Source organism: Squalius cephalus (assembly GCF_949319135.1).
Source record: "Squalius cephalus genome assembly, chromosome: 23".
NCBI classification, from domain to species: Eukaryota; Metazoa; Chordata; class Actinopteri; order Cypriniformes; family Leuciscidae; genus Squalius; species Squalius cephalus.
In genome coordinates, this window is record NC_137144.1 from 22,308,223 (window position 1) to 22,332,848 (window position 24,626).

Here is a 24,626-nt window from a genome sequence, read left to right on the forward strand (position 1 = left end):
TTTAAAAAATCATGCAGAAATCTCTATTTCTTTTTTTTTTTTTTTTTTAGAAGTGGTGCGATAAAGGGGATGAATTAAGAGATGCAACTTTTGGGAGATATTTATAGCATGTTGTTGGCATGTTGTGCTGTTAGATTGTCAACACTGTCAGGGTAAAATCTGTGAAATTGCATCTTTAAATTCATAACATTAGAACAAATTAAATCACACTTTTTATAACACATCTTTTATGAGCGACCCATAAGAAACGCATCTGATCTGTGTGTGGTGGACATGACCCTAAATCAGCCTAATTATACAGGGCTATTTTAATAGTGATGAGTCATTCAGATGGCCCACATACTAGTCGGTTTTGAAATGTAATTTTGAACATTTGTGGTCCACTGAATTCTTAATGTTCTGATTCACAAAAACATCATTTCCTGTTAAAGTACTTAGCACAGTAGAAATGTAGTTTCAGTAATATACTCAGGATTATGAAAACTTTGCATAATACCTAGTTTTGCATAGAAATTACACTCTTCACAAAGGCTTCATGAGGTATCTGGAGATGTTACCGAACAGTCCCGTTCAGCCTTATTGTACATTCTATCCCATAATACTCTCTGCTCAAATTGTTCTTGCCTCAGGTGTCTCATGGCTTTGCGGCATTTCACCATTGCCATCTCTACCAATTGAATTCAAATGAGCAGGCAGTTACAGTAGCTCCTTAAGAGACACGTTGGTGCGGCGGACATGACCCTGAATTAGCCTAATTATACCAACCACTTGATTATTAAAAAATTGAGTTTTAATAGTAGTGTGAATATCCAAATATGTCTGCGATGCCTAAAAATCCAGTCTAGGTAGGTGTGCATCTAAGCAATGCAAGAAAAACATCCAGTGTATTCTCAGTGACAACTGAAGGTTGAGTTTTGCAGTTTGATCCTTTTGATTTATGCTGTGTTATTTTAAGGATCCCGACGCCAGTTATGATGTGAATGACAGAGATCCAGACCCTCAGCCCAGATACACACAGCTGAATGACAACAGGTAAGAATCTCTCTCTTTCTCTCCTGTCTTTTTCTTCGCCGTTCCAATCAGTGCATCCACAGCAGGGTTGCCACATCTGTGGGGATGCAACAAACATGCCATATTGCCGAAGCTCTTAGGTTGTAAATGTTTTAGAGGTTCTTTCAGGTAAGAGCCAGAATCTGTCGTTGTGTAAACATGCATACTGCTAACTGTGTTTGAAAAGCTAGCGAGCCGCTTACCTAGATAGCATTTTTGGTGCTTTTGATCTAGGTAGGCTGCTCGCTAGGTGTTGCATCTGCTTCTCTCCTCTTTGGTACACTGATTTAAGCTGTGATGTACCACGAGTAACTGCAGCTTTTAGTGTTTTGTTAGGGATATAAAGTGGTTTGGAACCGCATCGTTCGGTTGGTTTAATGCTGTCAGCGAAGCACCTGTAGTTCAGAGACGTGCACCAACGGCTGTTAAATACTCATGAAAAATGCATTTCAGAGGAAATCTCATAACTGCACAATGTGCCGTCAGTTCCTCCATAGGGAGCTCTTCCTTAGACTTTTGCTTGTCTTTCTTTTTTTTGCATCTCTGTCTATCAAGTAGTGCCTATCAGTTGCCTGCTGCAGCACCATTGAAATTAACTGACTAGTCTCTCTCTCGTCTTCCACTCTCCACAGCACTTTCCATTTTTTACATCATTATGTTTTAAGAGCATTTTGAGCACGATTTACAGATGCACAATCTACAATCTATCTGTCTTCCGTCTTATCTTCCTCTTGCTCCGTAAAACGGCTCAGATTTAATTTAGCGCACTGAAGACGTTGGGATGTTTATTCTTTCTTATTGATAGACTCATGCCCATTAAGCGTCACTTGATCAGCTGTAATGGAGGGAAGATCCATTTAACCCCCAGACCGTTTCTCCATCCCTCCATCCTGAAGCCCAACTCCCAGCAGCCCATTACTCTGCTGTCAGGGGGATTTGCTTCAAATCTCTTGCACTCTGGGTTTCCTGCCAGAAATCTTTTTTTCCTGTTACTTTCTCTTGTTTTTTTCCTATTATTTTCAGAATCTCACAGCAGAAGCATGGAGAGGAAAGACTCCAAATTCAGTATCTGCTCAGAACAGTGCAGCTTACAAAGTTGCAGAAGCAAATCTTCTTTAACAAATCTGGTAACGCTGCCATAGTTGTGACGGAGCACCTCACTCAGCTTCTAACTCGCTGAAGTTACTGTCTTCATACCTGCTAATACCCTCGGCAGCTTCTTATGGTGTGACAGCCGTTCCGTGGAAACAGTGGAGCTTTAACAAGCATTCATAACCCTTTTGGTGTCCAGGCACGCACACATATCATGATCAATCAGTGGATAGAAATGGGGGAATCCATCCCCACACCTCGCCAACCCGGCGCACAGGAAGTGCAGCACATCTCGAGCGCCTTGGCTGTCAAGATCATTATTCTGAATCTGAGTCCATGAAATGAGAAGCAAAATGCATGACTGTGTCAATAACCAGAAACATTGAGGCGGTCTCATAGAAGGCAGCTTACATCAGAGGAATTTATTCATTGGCACATTATGGATTCTCATCAAAATTATATTTTGTAAAGAGCAACCAAAAAACGGGCTTCTCTTATGAAAGGCGGCTTGTTTTTTTCTTCTTCTTTGAATTCCCTGTAAAATCTGATCTTGAGATGAATTGGAGCCTCGGCTATTGAGAGTCATCAAGCGTTTTCACTGTGGTTAAATTGGAGATGGTGCCAGTGTTGCCAGATTAGCGTTCATGCATCTTTTGAAGACAAAAACAAATGTTTCTATATAGCCTATGTATTGACACAGGGGGTAGGTTTCTAAATTGAAGAATAATTGTTGGCTTCATGGCTTTTATGCACGGACGGCTACCAGTGCTTTTAGAAGCAGAGGCTTTTCATTGTTTTGTCAGGAAGATTGAGGGGTAGTACAGCTTTTAGACCGATTATTTTTATTTATTTATTTTTTTCAGAAAAAAGCTTTCAGTCTGTCACTGTATTTTTCTCTGCAGTCTCACTTTATAAAGGAACTGAACACATTTTTGGTCCTTATCAAACTTGAATGAATATTGGACACTTTATAGCTCAAGATTCTCATGATGATGTTGTTGTCCTTGATGACTGTCCTAAAATTTCTCAAAATAAATAAGAATTATGGCTGTCAGTCGATTAAGATTAATTTATTAGTCTTATTTTGATAGCCAGAATTAAATTCTAAACAAATAAGGCAGAGAATATGTAGAGCTTAAAATATATGTGGATTGCATCACTACTAAAATGTTTTGTTTTAGATGCTGATTATAGACATTAGTTGCCCAATAAGGCTTAACCAATTAACCTAACCAGCCAGATTTGCACAGTTAACAGCTCACTATCAATGATTTGCCGATATAGGTTTATTCTGAAACTCTAACGGAGACACATTTGAGAGTCTTTTTCTCAAGAGAAAAATCTGAAAAAGCAGAAGATGGTTCTCCATCTGCTCTCCATTTCTATCTTCGAGAAACAATTGAGATCTCATATTAATACATAACATGTTCTTTCCTACGGGACATCGGCAGGTGCTCAGAATAATGCGCTGATCCAAAGACAGCTGCCGTTCTGTGATAAGTTCTCAGAACGTGGCACCAAGAGACTATTTGAATCCGTAACTACTGAGAGAGAGATGAAAGCAAACACAGAAACTTAGAGAGACAGTTTCCTGTATTGAAGGGCATCGTAAGATGTTCTCTTTGTTCCTGTGTATAAATGTCTGATATCCAAAAAATGCTGCTTACATTTCTTTGAACCTGCTCCACACAGGCAGTGCAAGTGAGCTGAATGCTCTGAGTCATTTTAGCAGCATCATGCTAATGTTGGATATTCATCCAACTACTGAAGAGGGTGGAGGATGATGGTGTACGTCTTTGTTTTAGTAGCCACGATTGCATACACCTGCTTTAATCAGAACTAGGGCCGCAACGACGCGTCGACGTCATCGATTACGTCGACTATGAAAATACGTCGACGCGTCACATTAATTATTTACGTTTAAATATCGAGTAATGGCGGCTTCTGCTTCATGGTGAAAATGACAGACCACGATCATCCAAAGTATGGGAATACTTTAAATTACGTCCGAACAGAAAGGTGCTTGTTCACTATGCAAACTATGGCCCATTCGGCGACGATAAAATGGGCTTTAATTTATAACTTCAACTTAAATAGGCTATGTCAACGAAGCTTTCAGTGCATTTGCTAGTTTTTAAAAGTTGTGTATGCACATGTAGACTGGAGACCTGCACTCCCGCGGGACCCAACGCAACAGAGTGCGGCGCGGAGATATGGATCTGATGGCCGAGTGCGGGCGCGGGCGGTAATGCACCCGTGTGTGTGTGTGTGCTGGTTGCGGGAGAATAAAACGATTCGCGAGACTCCCGCAAAATAGAATTATCTATAAATTGAACATCTATAAACAAATAAATTGTCATTCATCTGTTGCACAAAAGCAACAATAACAAACAAAATAGACACGATTTACAGGCCAGAGTCTCTATCTATTTATAACATGTTTGCAGCGTTGAACAATGTAGCCAATCACAGACACATGTGTTGATTTCTTGAACGCAAATCAGATGCATTTATAGAATCCCCTCACCGCTCAAAATGGACTTTTTGTTCAGTGCTGAATTCTGCACATTGGCAAATCATCTGATTATAGCAAACAAAGTGTAGATATTATGAAAGATTAATTGTGCAGCCAGTTTCATTTATAATAACAGAGATTTGTGAGATCGCGATGAACTGAGATGTCAGCTTTTTAGAAATTATTAAGGGAGAAATCCGTCCCGCGCAGGTCTCTATGTAGACTTTAAAAACAAACGACTAACGTTATATTTACATTAACAGTAGCCTAGGCTGCAATCTAGTGTATGTGAACCTTTTTGCAGATAAACACAAGTGCATTTTCGGACAAGTTAATTGAGTAAATCATACTCCCACTACGGTAATTAATAACAGACTATAGCCTATTAAACACATTTCCTAAATAGGCCTGTGACTGTATCTTACATTTTATGAAATAGTACCATTAGTTAAAAATAAAGCTTAAAATGCTTCCTGTTCGCATATTTCATAATAAAATGACAATTACCCTTTCTGAAAAAAAATTTTTTTTGTCATCATTCATAGATTTCATGTTAAAATAATATACAGATGCACTACCCTCTTCAAAATACAGCTGATATATTGTTGTACTTATTTATTGTAAAGTTTGCCAATGGATAAATCAGCTAATCCCAAAAATAATCATTAGATTAATCGGAAAAATAATCGTTAGATTAGTCGACTAATCGAAGAAATAATCGATAGATTAATCGACAACAAATATAATCGTTAGATGCAGCCCTAATCAGAACCCCTATAAACCATTTCACCAGCACTCATCATTTCCAGGATTTAAGGCTTTTACAGTAATGTTCAGTGGGTCTAGTTCATTTGGATTGAACTCTCTGACAATGATGATTGGACAGTAAAGTGCTTATTCTATAAATAGCGGTGGCAGAAATGGTTTGGCATAGACTGAGAGCTGTAAGGACATTAAGGGTCTCTCTACTTTTCTCTCTTTGTGCTGTCGTTCTGATAAGTGAGACGCTTGCTGTTGTGGGTTAGTAGGGAAAATATGGGCGTACTTGTTCTTGTATGTTTTTTGCCGCTTGAACCACCGATTGCAAATAAATGTATGCATTTTGTTTTTCATTTAATTTTGGAATTTTAATTATGCATGCTTATTTCCTCAATTTTTATATTTAGAATACCTATATAATCTTTCCTTATCCTTAATCTTAAATTACATAATAACTGATTTAATCTGTAAGTGAATATTCATTTATCACACTACACATTATAATATTGTGATTCAGTTGTAGCATTTAAAATAATAGATTTTATTTCATTTTTATATATATAAAATTAAATAAAATCAATTATTTTAAATGCTATAAGTGTGGAATTGTAAAATAACACCCTATAAACCTTCCAGAACACTGTAGCATTGTGGCGCAGGCTTTTCTGGCTTGACATTTATATGAATATCTTAACTGTTTATTTGTTGTCTTAATTCTGGTGTTTAAGTGACTAATCTTTTGCAATTGGGCAGAAGTCAGCTTGGAGACTCTTTGTTTTTTGTACATCAATATCCAGGTCTCGTTGGCTTTATTGAATCAATAAACGAGACCTTAAAAGTCCTCCTCCTTCCTTTCTCTATCTTTAATTCTAATAACGCCTGTGATGGATGGATTGTGTGAGGTGGCTGTCAGCCAGAGGTCTAAATAACACTGGTAGGCTCGAATCCTCTGCCTCTCCACTCAACCCTTCGGCTCACGTGACCCAGACCTGCCAGCCTGCCTTTCCAGCGCTGTCGGGCCTCTGGAATCTCATCAGAGATGCTGGAAATCTGCCCTAGCATCCACTGCTCCGTGCCAGCCAGGCAATTGAAGCTAGAGACTAACCATGACAGGCTAGAGACGGTGCTTCTGAGTTCTGGAATGTGCTTCTGTAGTAGCGTCAAAGACTTGGCGAAGGTTTCGCCGTCACTTCCGTCATCCTCTCATTTCTCATGCCATAGATTCTCTTTCTCTATTACTTGCTGATTCTCTACCTCCTTCTCTTTCTCCATATCCCTTTCTCATTCAGGACGTGTGTTTCCGAAACCCTGCCCGAGGGCTGAGATTAGATGGCTGGAAAACACACTAATCCTTTTAAGAGTGCTTCCTAATCCAGGTCTATTGAAGAGAGGAATAAAGATGCTCTATTCTACGACACATGGATGGATTCCATCAGTCTACCAAACAGCATACTGTACACAGACACATCACGAGTTTTCAAGGGCACACCTATGCCTCTGAGCAGGGAAATTGTAAATGCATGAATCAGGGAATTGAAAGGAACATCAAACAAGCCGATAGAGGGCTAAAAAACAAGGAGACGGAAAGAATTAGAGCATGTCTCCGGTCCTAGTTTCAGTGTGGTGGGATTGTTGCTGGCAGGGAAGGAAAAAGAAAAAAACTCGACTTCCATTCAAGTTCATTTACACTCTCTTCTCTGCCTCTCCCTGGTGGGTCTTAGACAGATTGCTGTGGTCTCCGCAGGGAAGGTTGAGAAGGATTGTTGGTAATTTTGCACCTTAATAGAGGTAAGACAGGGAGGGAAGTAGAAAAGAAAGTAATCCAGTCCACCATGTTGTTTTTTTCTTCTTAGAGGTAAGAAGTTGTATCCACAAACGCTTCACTTTTTGCCTTTAAATGGATGGTTCACCCAGAAAAGAAAATTATACCATGATTTATTCAACCTTTATGTCGTTCCAAACGACTTTTTTTCTGCATAACACAAAAGAAGATATTTCGAAGAATTTTTTTAATTCCCATCGACTCTAAATGTATGGACTTAAAAAAAGACAAAAAAACAGAGACAATAAAGAAAGCCATACATGTTTGGAACCACATAAGGTATTGTATTTTCCTGACTATAAGTTGCAAAAGAAACAGATACATTGTTTCGTGTATGTAAATGTGTAAGTCACATTTTATTATTACATTCACAAATTATAAAAATACTGGCAAATACAACAAAATGTTTACAACTATAACATTTACGAACACTATAAACAGTATAACACTAATTTTAGCTCCCCTCACAACAAATCCTTTAAATTGAATGTATTCAGAATCGAACAGGAATGAAAAATAAAGTATAATACAAACAATATATATAAAAGTGAAACTGAAACTACCAGCGTGAGGGAAATGTGCTATACAAATAAACCTCTCTCATTAAGCACAAATCCAAATGCACTGTGTCGGCGTTACTTTGACGTTGATGTGTAGCCAATTAATTAACATTTTGACACCTCCATCTTTTTACCATTTTATGGTTGGACCATCATTTATGTAAAGGGTGACAAGGACACTTGCATCACATGTTAGCATTCTTTTCCACAACTACTCATCATCAAGTTGTTTTCAGCTCGTCAGCTTTATTGTGACGCATGGCACTTTAAAAATACTGAGACCACAGTTATCTGAATGAGTGTTTTTGCACCTCACTGAGCTGTGAAAGGTAAATTAGCTGAACAGCATCTCTGTGGAAAAAGCTTTCTCTGTGGTAGGGAGCTCTAATCATCTGGAATGAGGTTTCAGATTTATAAAGCCGTAGATTTGATCTAGTCACAAGGTGCCAAATTAAGTCTGATTGTGAAACATTATATGGACTTGGCTATGAAACAAAGCCCATGTTTGAGTCACTATCAATGATCTTTGTGAATGAATGAATGCTGGTGCCCCAGGTTCAGTGCTGGGGGTAACGAGTTACAAAGTAACGGATTACAGTAACGATATTACTTTTTTGGTTAACAAAGTAAAGTAACGCATTACACTAAAAATATCGGTAACTACATTACTTTACTAGACTATAGGAACACACTTTCCTGCGTTACCCAAGCCGTGTTTGCCTGCGTGTAAAGCTCTGATCTGTTTAAGTGGTGCGTGCATGCCTGTGTGTGTGTGTGTGTGCTTCCCTGGGCACCGTTGTCATAGAGATCGATTTGAGTGACGTAGCTGCTGGTGCGAAGGGGAGCGGGAAATGGAGACGGAGACAGGGGGTTTCGGCCAGTGGCGATATTCACATTACTTTCAGTTTATTGCTCGAAAGGACAAAAATATTCGCGTGAAATGCACTCTATGCTCAGGCAGCAAGTACTGGCCATCGGGACTACCGGGAGATTCCCAGTGGGCTGACGTGCCTTTTGGGCCAACATCTCATACTTTTTTTTCTTTTTCTGTTTTTTGTCTTAACGGACCATAAAACTCGTACATCGGCGGCCCATTCGTTTTGCTTAATTGGCGGCGCTGGGTTAAGTGCGTGCCGGTGTAATGCATTAGTTAAAAAAAGTCTGCGTCAGTTTTTTTTCCTGATAAGTTAGCTGACCGGCCCATGAAACACCTTGTCCCATTGGATCTTTTCTTGATTGTTTGAGCGAGCGTGCAGTGTGTCAGTGTGTATCTGTCAAAATAGTCTGAGAGATGGAGAAGAAACGCAAGGAATGTGCAGAGAAATAGCGTGAAAAATAGACACAGGCCCTTCAAGCAGACGCTGTAAAATGTGTCACAATGTTTTCTGCAGCAGCGGGACCTTCATCAGCTCCCGTGGCTGATGATGAGGATAGTGAGGAGGATCAGGACAGAGATGAGAAAGTGTAGAGCCTGCGGTTAGCAGAACTAACAGTTACTTTCAAAACACTTAGGCTATGTCATGACTCATGAGTGTAGGAACCCATTACCCAGTAACGCATTATTTCCACATCTGCATAGTTGACGATTACCGTAATTTACTATAAGTTTAATGAGACGCGTTTGTAAACCATGTTTTCCGCCAAAATAAAAGCTTGATGCAGTTTCCGTCAAAATAAAAGAACATGTGCTTATATCTCTTTCAAGTATAGAAATTAGTACAAAACTAATTATGAAAGTTTTCTTTATTTTTCAGTGCATTTGTTTTACAATATATGTCTATTAGTGTGCTATTATTATTATGGCCAAAATGCCAGGGGCGATTTTTTTTTTTTTTTTGTCCCAGTCCAGCCCTGATTATGTGTCTACCACCGCGGACATTTGTCCTTTGTCCAGTTGTTTGTGGATTTTACAGTGAGGCATATTTCTTTGTGCAGACATGGATATTGTTCTTTCATATGGTTTTACATGCCATTTTGTATAGGCTACATTTATAAACACTATGCGGACAGGCTAAGTGATGATAGGGCTATGATGTTTGTCCATGTATCTACACGGTAAATTAAGAAACGGGAAAGTAAAGTAATAAGTAGTGAAGTTACTTTTCAAATGCAGTAACTAGTAAAGTAATCTCATTACAATTTACAGAAGTAACTAGTAACTAATTACTTTTTTTGAGTAACTACCCCAACACTGCCCAGGTTTACATTCACCACGTCTTTTAAAGAGCAAACACTAACTGTTTACGAATTGACAGGCTCAGGCTGTGCTGTCCACACTCAGGATTAAATGATAGTTTGATTGCTTTTATGCCTGAATGGCTGCCAGCCAAGTGACCTTGATGTGTTTCCTGACTTTGTCAGGAAGGACTGTTGGTGATTTAAAAGGTTGTGTTATGGTCCTATGACTTCTTTGAAAGTCACTGTGTAAAATAACTGCCCTTATCCTTGGCTGTGCCATGACTCCATAATGATACCCATTAAGCCCTTGAGTTCAGGACACGGCCACTGATCTGTCTTTCTGACTGCATGTGGGTGTCTTTGAAAGTTGTGAATGGGAATATGCAAATCGAAGCAATATTACAGCATCAGACCTCTCACAAGGTCCTTATAAGATTATATGGCCACTCACCTTTGAATCACTATCAGTCAGTCTCAAGGAAGTCCTGTGCAATTTTAATTTATTTGCTTTAAAGGGGCTGAGTAGTTTAACCTGCGGTCTAAAGCTGCATTCACATTTAGCATTGTTCGGCAAATCATTTTCAATAGTACGGAGCACCTATAAGTACATGGTGATGGAAAAATATAAGAAACTTTTGCGTTCTCTTGCACAATTTTGCTTTCCCTCAAGAAACTTTGCATTCGCTCACAAAATTTTTGAGTTTTATAAGTGAGCACTGAGTTTCTTAGGGGAATGTAAAACATTTGTGGAAGAACTCAAAAGCATTGAAATATTATTTTTTCTCCCATCACATATTTTTTTCCATCTCCCTTTAGGGTCTTTGTACAATTAAAATTCGCATAAACTGGAATTTTGTGTGAGGGCAAAATATTTGCTAACACTTAATTTTAATTGTCAACTTTAACTTTAATTGTCAGCTTTAACTTTGCAACTACATGTCAACTATGAGTCATTAGAGTATTTGTTGACTGTCTGCTTAATATCTGCTAACACTTTATTTTGTTTGTCTCTCAACAGACATTCTACTGACTATAAGTGACTATAAGTGACTTGCAAATTAACGAGGGTTAGTTGACAAGTAATTGCAAAGTTACTTATAGTTAGTAGAATGTCTAAAGTAGACTCGAAATTAAGTGTAACCAAAGATTTCCCAACGCAGAATTTGCATCCGGTTCAGTTGGTAATGCGAATTCACCATTTTGACAAACAGAAAGTTGCTTGGTTTGAAAGTGACGTCTGTGTGAGGTGTGCTTCATACATCATTGTCATTACGCTAATGTAACCACACCTTAACAGTTAAAGTTAGCACAGAGTGTACTGAACACTCCAGTTTACCTTGCTTCTACCTGACTCGTTGGCCATTCTAAGCCTTCCTCAAAATGGAGTAACATCTTCATATAAAAGGTGTGCATAAAATCTCTTTTACTGTTCCCTTATGCAATACATTATAGCTGCAAACAACCTCCTAAACAAGCTGATATAAAAACTCTATTGTTTATTCATAAAGTGTTCCCTGCTATCAACTATTCATCATGATAACTGTCACTGCACACAAGACAAAAGGTAGAAAATGATGATTATTGCAAACGGAGGCTTTACAACCTCAGCATGGAAGGTATTTGTTGTTGAAATTCAGGGCTGTTGCCCTTCATATGAGCATGGATAAATGTCTGGATTATATTTATTGTGAGGAAAGGGACATATTTAACTGCCTGCTAGGCAGGTTAACCAGCTAACATGCTTGTTGCCATAAAATAGTTTTGATCTCATTCACAGTTTGAGAGAGATAGATCCTGATGGATGTATCCGAATGACTCGTTTTCGTCTCTATATGATAAAGGACTTCACCCTGAAGGTATATACTGTAATTCCTCATGCCCTGGAGAATACATTCAGACACAATTACAGTTCGTTTTCAATTACTTGCACACAGCAGGTTTTGTGGAAGGCTGAGAGTGTTTTCATGTCTTGTATTTGCTCAGTAATCAGAAACAGATCTTAACAACCTGCATATGGACACCTCCATCCTCAGCAATTATTGATTTGATGAAATGCAATACATCCAGTGCCCTAATTAGAATCTATTATTGCCCACCTGAGCTTTACACACTTAAAGAAATCACCCATTTTTGTATCTGCTTCTTGTGTCTTGACATGTGAGTATAATGAGACAGATTTTATTTTATTTTAAACCTTTGATTTGACTTAATCGTTCAATGATTTGTTTGCATTATCACTAAAAATGTTCCTGGATGCCTTTGGCATTTTACATGCTTTGTTTTAAGAAATACTAAAATATCATTATCTATGATAAATATGAATAAATATAATTTTGTTTGAATGTTTTTTTATATAGATTTATTTTTACATTTGCTGCATTTTTTCTTCTTTTTTTTGATAGTAACAATGGCTGAGTGCTTAGTGGCCAAGAGTATGAAGCGTATTCTTTTGTGTCGTTTTTGTGTTGTGTTTATGTCTTGTTTTTGAGTGCTTTTTGTCTCTGTTTTTGTGTAAAATGGCAAATGTAGTGAAGGCTCTGGTAAAGAGATGCTGCTGTTTCAAAAACATCTGCAGTCTCATAGGCTCTCCAGTCCCACTCTGGGGTCCCTATCGTCCTCTTCTCTGCTTTGTCTCGAGGAAACAATGAGCTCCAATAGGACGCAGATGAATGGAGAGAATAGCTCTTGCAGTGCACATACAAAACCCAAAGCCTGCTGCTATTTCTTTAAACAGTGAAGTTCATCCCCACCATGACACAGAGATGCTGAGATTTGTCTGCTGTACTGTAGGGACGATCAGACACACAAGTGACAACCATAATCAGCCATTTATTTATTTATTGTCGTTGATGTCGCCTGCAAGGATCTAATTAGATTTTAATTAAAGGATAAAGATAATGCATCTGTATTTGGGTGCACTGAGAGCTGCCTCTCCGTTTCGATGACAGCGCCCCAAGAATTTGTCTGTACAAACGTGGACTGAATTTGAATCGAGTTGAACTGAATGTGAACTGGATGTGAACCCTGCCAATGCCACACTGTTCACTAGTGCAAACTCTCTTTGTCTCTCTAGACACGGGACACGTTGTGCCGGGGAGGTGGCGGCCGCAGCAAACAATGGTGTCTGTGGAGTGGGTGTGGCCTACAATGCCAAAATTGGAGGTGAGTGAAGAATCCGAATGATTGGCGGTTAGACTTTTGCATATGGTAATAGGATCAATCAAAGAGGTCATGCATTATAACTATCCAAGCACTCTCTCATTTCCTGCCCTTTGTGCATCTGTCATCACGCTTCTCTGGACTAATCTGAAACGCTTTATCTTTCAATTATAAAACACATCTATAAAGGTGAAATATCTTTGAAATATTCTGGTCACATTGAGCGCCAGACATCGCTGCAGGCACACACAAATTCCATATCTCTTGTTTTAATAGTCTTTGTTGGAAAATATTTTTCCTTCTAGATGAGGGTGATTACGGCAGAGGGTATTGCCTGAGCCTGCACGTAATTTCGGTGTTCTTGTGTGTGTATCTTTGTAATAAGAGAGTAAGTCTGCCAGTGTGTGTGTGTGTGTGTGTGTGTGTGTGTGTGTGTGTGTGTATAAAGAGAGCAGATGTTGCTGATCTCTAATTGGCCACTGGGCTGTGTGTGGGGGTGCGTGAAGTGTCTGAATCCTGTTGCTAGGATTATTATTAATCAAATAAATAGCCACAGAATCATTCTTATTAATTAGATGCTCTCTCCGATCTTACATCATGTTCTAGCAGGACACACACTGCAACAAGCAATTAATCTCAGACTAAAGAAGTCAGACTTTTGAAAATTAAATTTGCAAAAAAAATCTTTTAACTTAATTAACATTTTTGCAATGAAATTGATTGTATAAAAACGAATTTATTTAATTTTTTATAATATAACACTTATTTTTATTTTTATTTATTTTAATATTTTAAATCTCACAATATTTATTTATTATAATTTTTTTATATATATATATAATTTTTTTTTTTTTTTTTTTTTTTTTAAAGGGGTTCATCACAAGTGAATCATCATATTTGTGGGTCCTTGGCATCAGAAAGTTTAAAAACCTCAGTCAAATCCCAAAATATTCTGGTCGGCTGTGGTTTTGTCTTTATACGGCATGTTCACTTTCAATGCCAATAAAAAAAATTGTGCTGGAAACTTGTGCAACTTCCTCATTTGCTTTTCACTTTCTTTTCCAAATATCCATCACATTTACAGACAGTACATTTTTACAAAACCCATTTTTCCCTTCTCTCTGGTTTCTACATTAACGTGCTTTCTGTCCGCCTCTGTTCTGCATGCAGGTGTGCGGATGTTGGACGGAGAGGTAACAGATGTTGTGGAGGCTCAGTCTCTGAGCTTGAACTCCCAGCACATCCACATTTACAGCGCCAGCTGGGGCCCAGAGGATGATGGGAAGACAGTGGATGGCCCTGCCAAACTGGCCAAAGAAGCTTTCCTGCAGGGGGTCACCGAGGTCAGATTTTACCAATGGAGGTTACCTGGTCATAGTACTGTTGTTTGCTAGTTGGCGTTTCTGCCACTGGAAGCCTTATCATTGTTGGTGGATTGCGTAACTGGCCATAGCTTTTGAAAATCTGATTACAAATGAGATGTATTGCCGATAACAGAAAGATTTCATTTTATTTTTACAATAACTCCTTCCTGCTAAAAAGCGTTTGTATATCAGTGCGTAATGCGTTATAAATGCTGAAATTTTCTGTCTTTATTTTTTTTTTTTATATCTGCATGTGGGCAGAAACAAGTCCTCTCAGCTATCTGATAGGAAACACATTGATGCTAATTTGCATAAATGTAAACTTTTCTCAATTTTGTTGAGTCACTAGACACACATACAAATCACTCATGTCACTAGAAATCACCAAATCTCATTGAAAATGAATGATTTTCATTCGCAGTGTCGCCTCAAGTCAGTGTCAGCATGAATGCTCATGTCAGGTCATCCAAGCAGATTTTAGATCCGTTAAATGTGTCACAGCTGCCATCGGCTTCGATCACCACCGCCGACAGAGGAACTGGGCTGGACGGGGTGAGATGTTGAAGATGTCAGCGCCTGTTTAAATGCTTTTACAGAGAGAGAATTGAGAAGGATTGTAGAAACACAAACACACGGTTATAGAGAAAACTTTATTTAGGGAGATTTCTGTGATCTTGGCAGGAGATGAGCATTTGTTTTCTGTTTTCGTTTTTGATATGTTAATTCTTTCTTGTGTGCCACACATACCATTATCCCTTGTGAGTTTATACTTTGATAGAATTTCAGCATACACAACGTTGCACTATGAATATGAAAATCAATTTGTTTTATCCATGATAAAACAAGATGGCTGTCTTTTTCCATTTTTCTACTGTTTTGTAGTGTTTTATAAGGCAAACACTACTGTTAATTTTGCTCATACACTCCCATTTGTGGGTCGTTAAGACTTTCAAATGTTTCTAAAAGAAGTCTCTTATGCTCACCAAGGCTGCATTTATTTGATTAAAAATACAGTCAAATGGTATTATTGTGAAATACTGTTACAGTTTCAAAAACGTTTTCTATTTTAATATATTGCAGAATGTAATTTATTCCTGTGAAATCATTCTAATATGCTGATTTGATGCTCAAGAATCATTTCTCATTATTATCAATGTTGAAAATGTGCAGTTTTGTAGAAATTGTGATACATTTTTTCAGGAATGAATAGAAAGTTCAAAAGAACAGCGTTTATTTGAAATAGATTTTTTTTGGTAACATAGTCTTTGTAATGTCTTTACTGTCACTTTTGATATGTCTTTGCTATAAAAGTATTAACAGCTTTCAAAAGAGGTATTTCATACCCCAAACTTTTGAACAGTAGTGTATGTGCGAGAGTGGATATAAACAAACCCCTAAATTTCAGCGAATCACGCACCATTTGTGCTACCGACAGGAATGATGCCTCAAATCGTGCAGCTTACAGAGAAGAGGCTATTACTGAGCGCTATTACATTTCTATGCAATCAGACTTGTGATTTTGCCCGGGGGATGATAAAACAAGTGAAAAAAAACAATTGAAAGAGATACTTGAGCCAGATGTGTAAGTCTAGATCTTGTTTGTTCATTACAATATTATGTTTATTTCACTACCTTTTATTAACCTTGTGCTATCAAGTGTTTTAAAGCATATGTCCAGAATCTCTTTAGGCAGAATTTCACAGCAGCATTAATGAAAATTCGCACATCTTCCCCCCCGTGAGTGTTGACGCATTCTAACAGCTTGCGTTATCTTCGAAGTAATTTAGTAAAATATATTAAATGGAATTAAATCCAAACCACCTGCCTTTGTCTCGCTCTGCAGAAATTATGAGATTCGATGCAGCGAGAATAGAGCGTGTCGTGTTTGACAGGCAAAGGATCTGACCTTTTTAGGACGGCTGCCCGCTGCGAGTGCCGCTTCTGTTTCATCCCGAACGTGTCCTTGGTAATCACAGACAAGCTTTTGTCGGAGCGCTACAAAAAGATTTTATCTTTTGTTTCGTCTGTGAGAATAATGGCACTATGAAACAGCCGTGCAGAATGAGTTTGACTGCTGTTAATTTTGGTGGTGTTTAAAACTGATTTCTCCCTCTAGTAATTTACTCAAATTATGCATCATATAAACATCTGCCTCAGCGTAGTGACTCACTTTTTATTTCTCTGCACTACTGTTTTTTTATCCCCATTTTGTTTCATTCTTAGAATTGTGCCTCTGAATATTTTGAACCAAATTGCGGCATCTCAGACAAACAAACAACCCATTTATTGCCACAATAATCCTGAGTCAGTCAGCTGTAAACATTACCCATATGGACTGCAGAAGATAGAACAGAAACTTTAATCAAATTCTGCCGACGTGCTTGACTGCAGCGAGAGAGGAGACTAATATATGGGGAAAGAAAAGTGGAGCTTTGTCAGCTGTCCAGCCAAAATTACTAAAGCATTAAATACAGCAGATTTCAGAGGTCACAGTATTGGTTTTAAATTAATCATGACAGCCATAATTGGCTCGTTCAATTGGATTTTTGTGGGCTATTGTAATAGAGATGAGGCCTGTACGCACAGACATTAATGGACACTAACACAGATGTTTGATTCATAAATACATTTGTCTCACATAGCCAGACATTTGATTTGCATAAAAACTATCAGCTTATTATGGCCAAGAATCGCCCACTTACATTTTTTTAAAGATTTGATGCCACAGACCTCGCAAATCCTGTGATTATTTCTACCTTAGAATGTTTCTATCAGCCCAGCAACTGTAAACAGCAGTTTGTTTTCCAGGCAGTAAAAACCTGTGCACCAAGTCTCAAAAGGCCGGCCAATCAGATTGGAACTGGCAGTTTTCAGTGTCCGCGTGCCAATTATGTGAACAGACTGTGGGATGAGACTATAATACATTTAGACAGCAGGTGTCTGTCTCTATTTACTCTACTGTTCAAAAGTTTGGGGTCAGAAAGATATTTCTTTAAAGAAATTAATACTTTTATTCAGCAAGGACACATTAAATTGATGAGTGACAGTAAAGGCATTTAAGAAATATTTCCTCTAGCAGCAAACCAGCATATTAGAAAGCTTTTTGAAGGTTCATGTGACTGAATACTGGAGTAATGATGCTGAAAATTCAGCGTTGCTAGATTTGCATAAATTATAATATTTCACAAAAGTGTTGTTTTTACTGTATTTTTCATCAAATAAGTGTAGCTTTGGTGAGTAATGAGACTTTTTTTGAAAACATAAAAAAACGCCACGCTTTTGAATGAACTATACATTGGAAAGAGTGAATGACCAGGTTGAGTTCATCTGTTTTAGGGTCGAGGTGGGCTGGGCTCCATCTTCATGTGGGCATCGGGTAACGGAGGGCGAGAGCGGGACAGCTGCAACTGTGATGGATACACCAACAGTATCTACACGCTCTCCATCAGCAGCACCACGCAGTATGGCAATGTGCCGTGGTACAGCGAGGCCTGTTCCTCAACCCTTGCCACCACCTACAGCAGCGGAAACCTCAACGAGAAACAGATTGTATGTATTTAACACTCACGTTCATATGTGCAAACAAATCTTTGTAGTCACACATTAGACTAGAGTCATATAATAAACACATTTTTCTTTGTATTTTCATACAGAAACAGAAATGCATCTTCTCACAGAAAATCTTCTATTTTTATATTATATATAGATGTACAAATATTATGAGTATTTATAATTTAATTAACAATCATATCAGGGGGTCTCCCCTAAACCACTACCAGTGTGCAGCATCCACTTGGATGTTGCGACGGCAGCCACAGAACAACGGCGCCAGTGCGCTCACCACACACCAGATAGGTGGAGAAGAGAGAGAGGGATAGAGCCAACTGAAAGCATGGGGATTATTATTTGGAGGCCATGATTGATAAAGGCCAATAGAGGGACTTTGTCCAGGACTCCAGGGTCTCGCCCCTACTCTTTGCCTTTGGATTTTTTATGACCACAGAGAGTCAGGATCTCGGTTTATTATCTCAACCGAAGGACGCTGCGTATTACAGTATAGTGTCCCCATCCCTACACTGGGGCAATAGGACCCACACAGACCACAGGGTGAGCACCCCCTGCTGGCCTCACAAACACCTCTTCCAGCAGCAACCTGGATTTCCTAGAGGGTCTCCCATTCAGGCACTGACCAGGCTCAACCCTGCTTAGCTTCAGTGGGCAATTGGTCTTGGGCTGCAGGGTGATATGCCTGCTGGTTCTGAAGGATCATGTGAAACACATACACACTTTGCTACAACCACGTCTCATTAAAGGCACCACATATAGAATAAATTCACATTTCAGCATTGCAGCATTTACATGTTAACAGCACACAGACAAACCTTCATTTCTTCACACAAATACTGCCATTCTCAGTTGTCAGCAGAACTGTAAATGTCAGAGCAAACAGCTTGTGTGTGCCAAATTTTCCACATGGTTTAAATGGCCACATCACGACTGTACATGGGGAAAGTGAGTGATGGAGTGCCGCCCCATTCAGCGTGCGGTGGAGATGAAGTGTCAGGCGGTGAAATGATTTCCACATCTGCTGCTGTGATTTCCTGTGGGCTATATGAAAAAGAGCTCAAGAACACATGCCCTAAGGAGGAAAAAAATCACTTTAGAGTAGCGTCTGAAAACTTCCCCATCACAGGTGCTGCTGCTGCATGCTGTACACATCTGCTTTTCTGTCCCCAGCGTGTCCTCCAAGAATGGAAATGAGAAAAGGGTGTCTGAAAAAGCAAAGAGAGAAAGAGAAGAGAAATTAGACCAAGTGAAGAAGCAAAAGACAGAGACAGCAATTTTTGAATACCAAATATGCTGCATTGCAGAATCTTTGGATCTTATTTGCAAGTTTTGTTCTCGTTTTCAGTTACATACCATTGTTTTATCTGCATAAGCTGTATTTGAGAGTGTCTGAGTAGGCTTTTTAATTAGAGCACGTTAATTAGGCCAAAAGACGCCTATAAAAAGAAGTTCTAAAAGTCATCTTGATGGTCTTTGCCTTTGGATCATCTTGAGCATTTTTGCTATTAGTTTGAACTGTGGAAGTGTTTTCTGCAAAATGTAGAAGTCTTTTCAGAAAAATCTGTCAAATACTCAAACTTGTGTTGTTTTGAAGAATAACCTAGTCACTCTTTTCTATATAACAAAAGTTTATGCGGACTGGGGATGTCAATATCGATAAAGGCACCATAAAAGTGCTCCATATAGCTTGTTTAATATTTTAAGTCTTCTGTCATAAAATAGCAGTTGTGTGAGGAACTGACCGATAGACAAGTTGTTATTCACTGAAAAATGCCCCTAGCTTTTCTTGGTTCTTACATTTGTGTGCTGTTCATTTGAATCAACTGATATTTTTAGTTACTTGGTAGATTCATTGATTAATGATTGATTTGTTCACTGAATTTGGAATGATCTAGTTAAGACTTTAATTCAAAGATTTGAAACACTGATTCATGATTTATGAATGATTTGTTCAATTAAATTAGTATAATCCAGTCAGTAATTTAAAAATCTGATTAATGAATGATTCTGAATGATTTGGTTGGGTCATTGATTCAAAGATCTGATTCATTGATCTATGATTGAAAGATTTGTTCACTGGAATTTAAATGATGCGGATGAATCATTAATTCAGAGACTTGGTTCTTTAATAGTGATTCATAATTTGTGAGTTTTGTTCATTGTAATTGGAATGATCTGTTTAAGTCATTGATTGAAAGATCTGATCAAAAGAACTAACTCAAAATATGACACATTTTTGATATTTTTAATGGACAAATAAATAGTATTTTTAAAAATAACTGCAATTTTTTTATGTTCCTTAATTTTATATAGCTAGCAAAATAAATATTGGATATTCAAACTGATAACATGTGAACTTGGGTCTGTTTGACCAATTTAATTCAGTTGAATTCAAACTCACATTGAGGGGAAAATATGATTTCTTGTGCTGTGGGTAGTTATCCGAGCTCTGTTTGAATCTCTGATATGCTCATTCCTGTGAAAGTGATTTCAGACTCTCCAGGCAGGTCTATCTCTGCCAGCTCACTGAAGCTCATCTGAGATGTTTCGGGTGGCCTTAGAGTGTTTGTTTGCTTGATGTCAAGGCTGTCCCAGTATGTTTGACTGCGATAACTCCCCCTCTCCCTCTTCTGAGACCCCTGTTCCATTAGGATGACAAAGGCAATAACAGATTCAATTTAAAAATGGACTCAATCTTGCCGACAGCAGTGGGGTGGGATTTTATGTGTCTGTGTCTGTACATGTTTAAATCAGACTGAAAGGGACAGAGACAAATAAAACAATGATAAAGAACGAGTATGTGTGGGTGTCTGGCAGGTACTCACCTGTGTATGCTCTGATGGTTCTGTAGCCTCGGGCTGGACTCCCTCTCATCCTGACCGTTGTCAATCACACATGTCCCCATGTCTCCTACGGCATGATTAAAACCCCAAACCCTCAGGTGTGAGGTGCCAGCTTATTAAGTCTCCCAAGCTGTCACACATCTCATCACTGAAGCTGCAGTGAATGAGGTTTTTCCTTCCCTCTTGGACTTGCATTGTTGTCAGGCACTTTGCAGGCGCCTCTGGCTGACAGACGCCCACACCAACACCTCATATATAGCTAGTCCTTTCTGATAACTGGCCAATAACATGTCTGACCTTTCCATCTAACTTTGTTTGTACAGGTGACGACGGACCTTAGGAAGAAGTGCACAGATTCGCACACGGGCACGTCCGCCTCGGCTCCCCTGGCCGCTGGAATCATCGCTCTCGCTCTAGAGGCCAAGTGAGTGATGACAACAATGACACCTGTCTCTACGGACAGACATACGCACACATGTTCTACCCACTCCTGTCCATCATTCCCCCTCATCGGTTAGACTTCATTACCCCATGCACATCATCTTCAGCCCTCTGACACACTCTGACATTGCCTTGACATTGCTCATCCAAAATAAAGAAGGAGAGATGGAAAGAGACGTGTGATGGCTGCCAATCTTCACTCCTCGTTCAGGGCCGATTGACCCCAAGGCCCCTATACAACATCAAGTCATCATGCTCAATTAAAAGATCCTGCAGAGTATTTAATCCTGTATGCTGTGAGGCGGTAATAAGACATGGAATTCACGTCTCACACAAGCGTCGGGTTTCTTTGTCTTTGTTGTGTGTGGTGGAGTCTCGGGGCTCCTAGTTCGTACACAGTGTTTGTTTATGTGTGAGTTCGCCCCCTGCTGTTCAGGGCTGTGAACCCCGCTGGTGCCAGCTTTGACTGTGCTTGCCCCACAGTGAAAGAGACAGGAATGTTTTTGGAGAAATTTTTTCTAAGGTCCTAGATTTCTATTCTCTTTCTGTCACAACTCTGCTCTTTTCATTAGGCAGAAGTCTTGGTGATGTCGCGCTGTAGTTGACTTTTGAACGTCTGTGTGTAAGAAAGGCAGTCATACTCATTTTCCACTGAAATTTGTGCTTGTGCCTGAGCCAGCGTTTGGCCAGGGCATCTGTAATAATAATATTAAAATAATATTAAGATTTGTATATATATACATATATTTATATTATGCATTCCTGCGATAGCAAATTATTTTAAGCATAATTACTGCAGTCTTCAGTGTCACATGATCCTTCAGAAATCATTCTAATATGCTAATTTGCTGAAGAAATTCATTCAGTGTTGAGGACATTTGTGCTGCTTAATATTTTTGTGGAAACCATGAATAATTGTTTTTCAGGATTTTTTTAATGAATAGAAAGTTTAAGAGAACATAATTTATTTAAAATAGAAATCTTTTGCAACATTCATTTCAAATGTCTTGCTGTCATTTTTGATCAATTTAATGCATCCTTGCTGAATAAAATATTAATTTCTTTAAAAAAAAAAATCTTGCTGACACCAGCCTTTTCAAATGTATTTGTTTTATATATATATATATATATATATATATATATATATATATATATATATATATATATATAAAGAGACAGAAAGCAGGATTGGGGTGTCTGCCAAATGAATACGCGTCTCAAAGCTTCTAATGTAATTTACTGTTTATTATAGGAGTGATCTAGGGCTGATTTGCATAAGTCTCTCCGTATTGCTGTTGTTTATGAAACCTTTGAGTGGTGAGGACATTCTTCCCCCTTTCCATTAATTTTCTGATTCCTGGTTTGAGTCCAGTATGTTTAAAGACTCTGGCATATTTTCCAGCACTGGCACTTCATCCATATAAAAGGGGTATCTGTTTGATATCTGTGCAAGTCCTTCTATGTACAACATGAGCATTTCAGTAGTCTTACATCTATTAATCACTGAATGTCAATCACTGCATCTGTGCTGTTAGCCTGACTTCGTCATACTCATATTCTAGTCAGAATGTGAGTCTGATACTGCTCCATTGAGCTTTGATTATGGGGCGTGTTTCAACCGAACCAGGAAAAAAATTCCTCTGCACTCAATTGGATAGGCCTACAGCCAATCAGAGCAACAGAGTAAGTGACGTATGTATTTCATTCATGTTTCCGATCGACAAATGCCTTGATCACGGTTCTCTGTTCCTCTTTTAAAATGAATGCGCTGTCGATATCTTCTATAACAGACTCGATGGCGCGATGATGCAAATCTACACGTTTCGTAAACAAAGTTCGGGAGAAGCACGTTCAAATAATCATTCCAATCAACGTGTCAAACGATTACCATGTCTACACTATCAGCATGAGGAAGCATATATTTATTCACTCTGTCAACTCACCTAACATTCCTTGACAGTTTTCAGCATCCCTCCACTCACTCTCGGCTTGTTCTTCCACAGCCTGGAATACGGGGAGAGTGGGTTCGGCCCGAATACCGAGCCCGCCCTCTCCTAGGACAGCACCCCAAATATGCATTTATTCTATCTGATTTATTTGTAAGTGTGAAATCTAAATTCTACAGAGGCAGTCATCTTTTATTTTACTGTCTATGCATCTTTGTTGTAAACGAATTCAACCCAAGCGCTCGTTGATGACGTGGTTGATTACGTTACTGTTGCTGTCCATCATCGATTAAAGCCCGCCCTGGCGGCAATTTGATTGGCTCTGCCTTCTGGAAGCCGAGCATAATTACTCCTCAATGGATTGAGTCCAGACCGAACTTCCCGTCCAAAAAATGTTGTGGGTGGGGTTCGGGCTGGCACCCAGGCTACTGTGCTGTGTCTTTTGGTTTATAAATTGTGCGTGTGACATGAATTTACCCAAGAATTGACCTAAGTCATTTATTGTGAGGTCAAAAATATTGAAAGCTTATGAATTGGATCACCTTCTTCATAAATCACCCTGAAAACTATACGGATGCTAGAGCAGGATGTTTTTTTATACTGTTCTCTTTCATCTTTACGCTAAATCCATTTCATTTGGGTGGAAATGGCTTTCCATGCAGGTATTTTTGTCAATCGCAAACGTGGTTTGCCCAGAAATACCCTGTTGAGAAATAACAGGGCTTTTCAACCTTGCCCGTGGGGGGCACGAGTCCCAAAGCCGCTTGTTTCCACCATGTAGAGCTACAGCCGACAAAACGAATAAGCTGAAGTCGTGAACCAAGGAAAAACAGTTATAAATTGAATCTGATAATTGCTGCATTTTCAGGGAATTCAATTTTGGGTCTTTAGTTGTGGGAGATAAAGGCCTCGTCTGCTGTTTAATTGCAAAATGATGCATGGCCCCCAGGACGGAATATTTCCATTTGCAATTTTCTGTGCCTCGGGTAAAAGAAAAGCTTTAGTTATGTGTCTTTCAAAAAGACATCCTGTCACATCCAAGAGGGATAATTATGTGCAAATTATCTTTTGAATCTAAAAATAAATTTGTGGCCCTGCTGCCATGTAATGCTCATATCCCTTTTAATTTTTTTGTACGACATCCAGCATGAACCTGACCTGGAGAGACATGCAGCATCTCGTAGTAAGAACCTCACGTCCTGCCCACCTAATAACCAACGACTGGAGGACCAATGGCGTGGGCCGATTAGGTAAATGACAATTCACATGACCAATCAATTAGAGCTGCATTATTTATGCATTGGACATGTCTGACCTTGTTACTTTTTCC

General features: G+C 38.9%; 1 protein-coding gene across 1 annotated transcript in view; it reads left to right on the forward strand.

The window, feature by feature from the left end:
* The window catches only part of furinb (furin (paired basic amino acid cleaving enzyme) b), an 82,823-nt gene that overhangs the window by 53,361 nt on the left and 4,836 nt on the right, over positions 1-24,626 (forward strand). The window contains exons 6-11 of the mRNA XM_079859342.1: positions 956-1,032; positions 13,050-13,138; positions 14,306-14,478; positions 17,836-18,048; positions 21,233-21,333; positions 24,443-24,546. Coding sequence (XP_079715468.1) covers positions 956-1,032; positions 13,050-13,138; positions 14,306-14,478; positions 17,836-18,048; positions 21,233-21,333; positions 24,443-24,546 — 757 coding nt within the window. The remainder of the gene's footprint in view (positions 1-955; positions 1,033-13,049; positions 13,139-14,305; positions 14,479-17,835; positions 18,049-21,232; positions 21,334-24,442; positions 24,547-24,626) is intronic.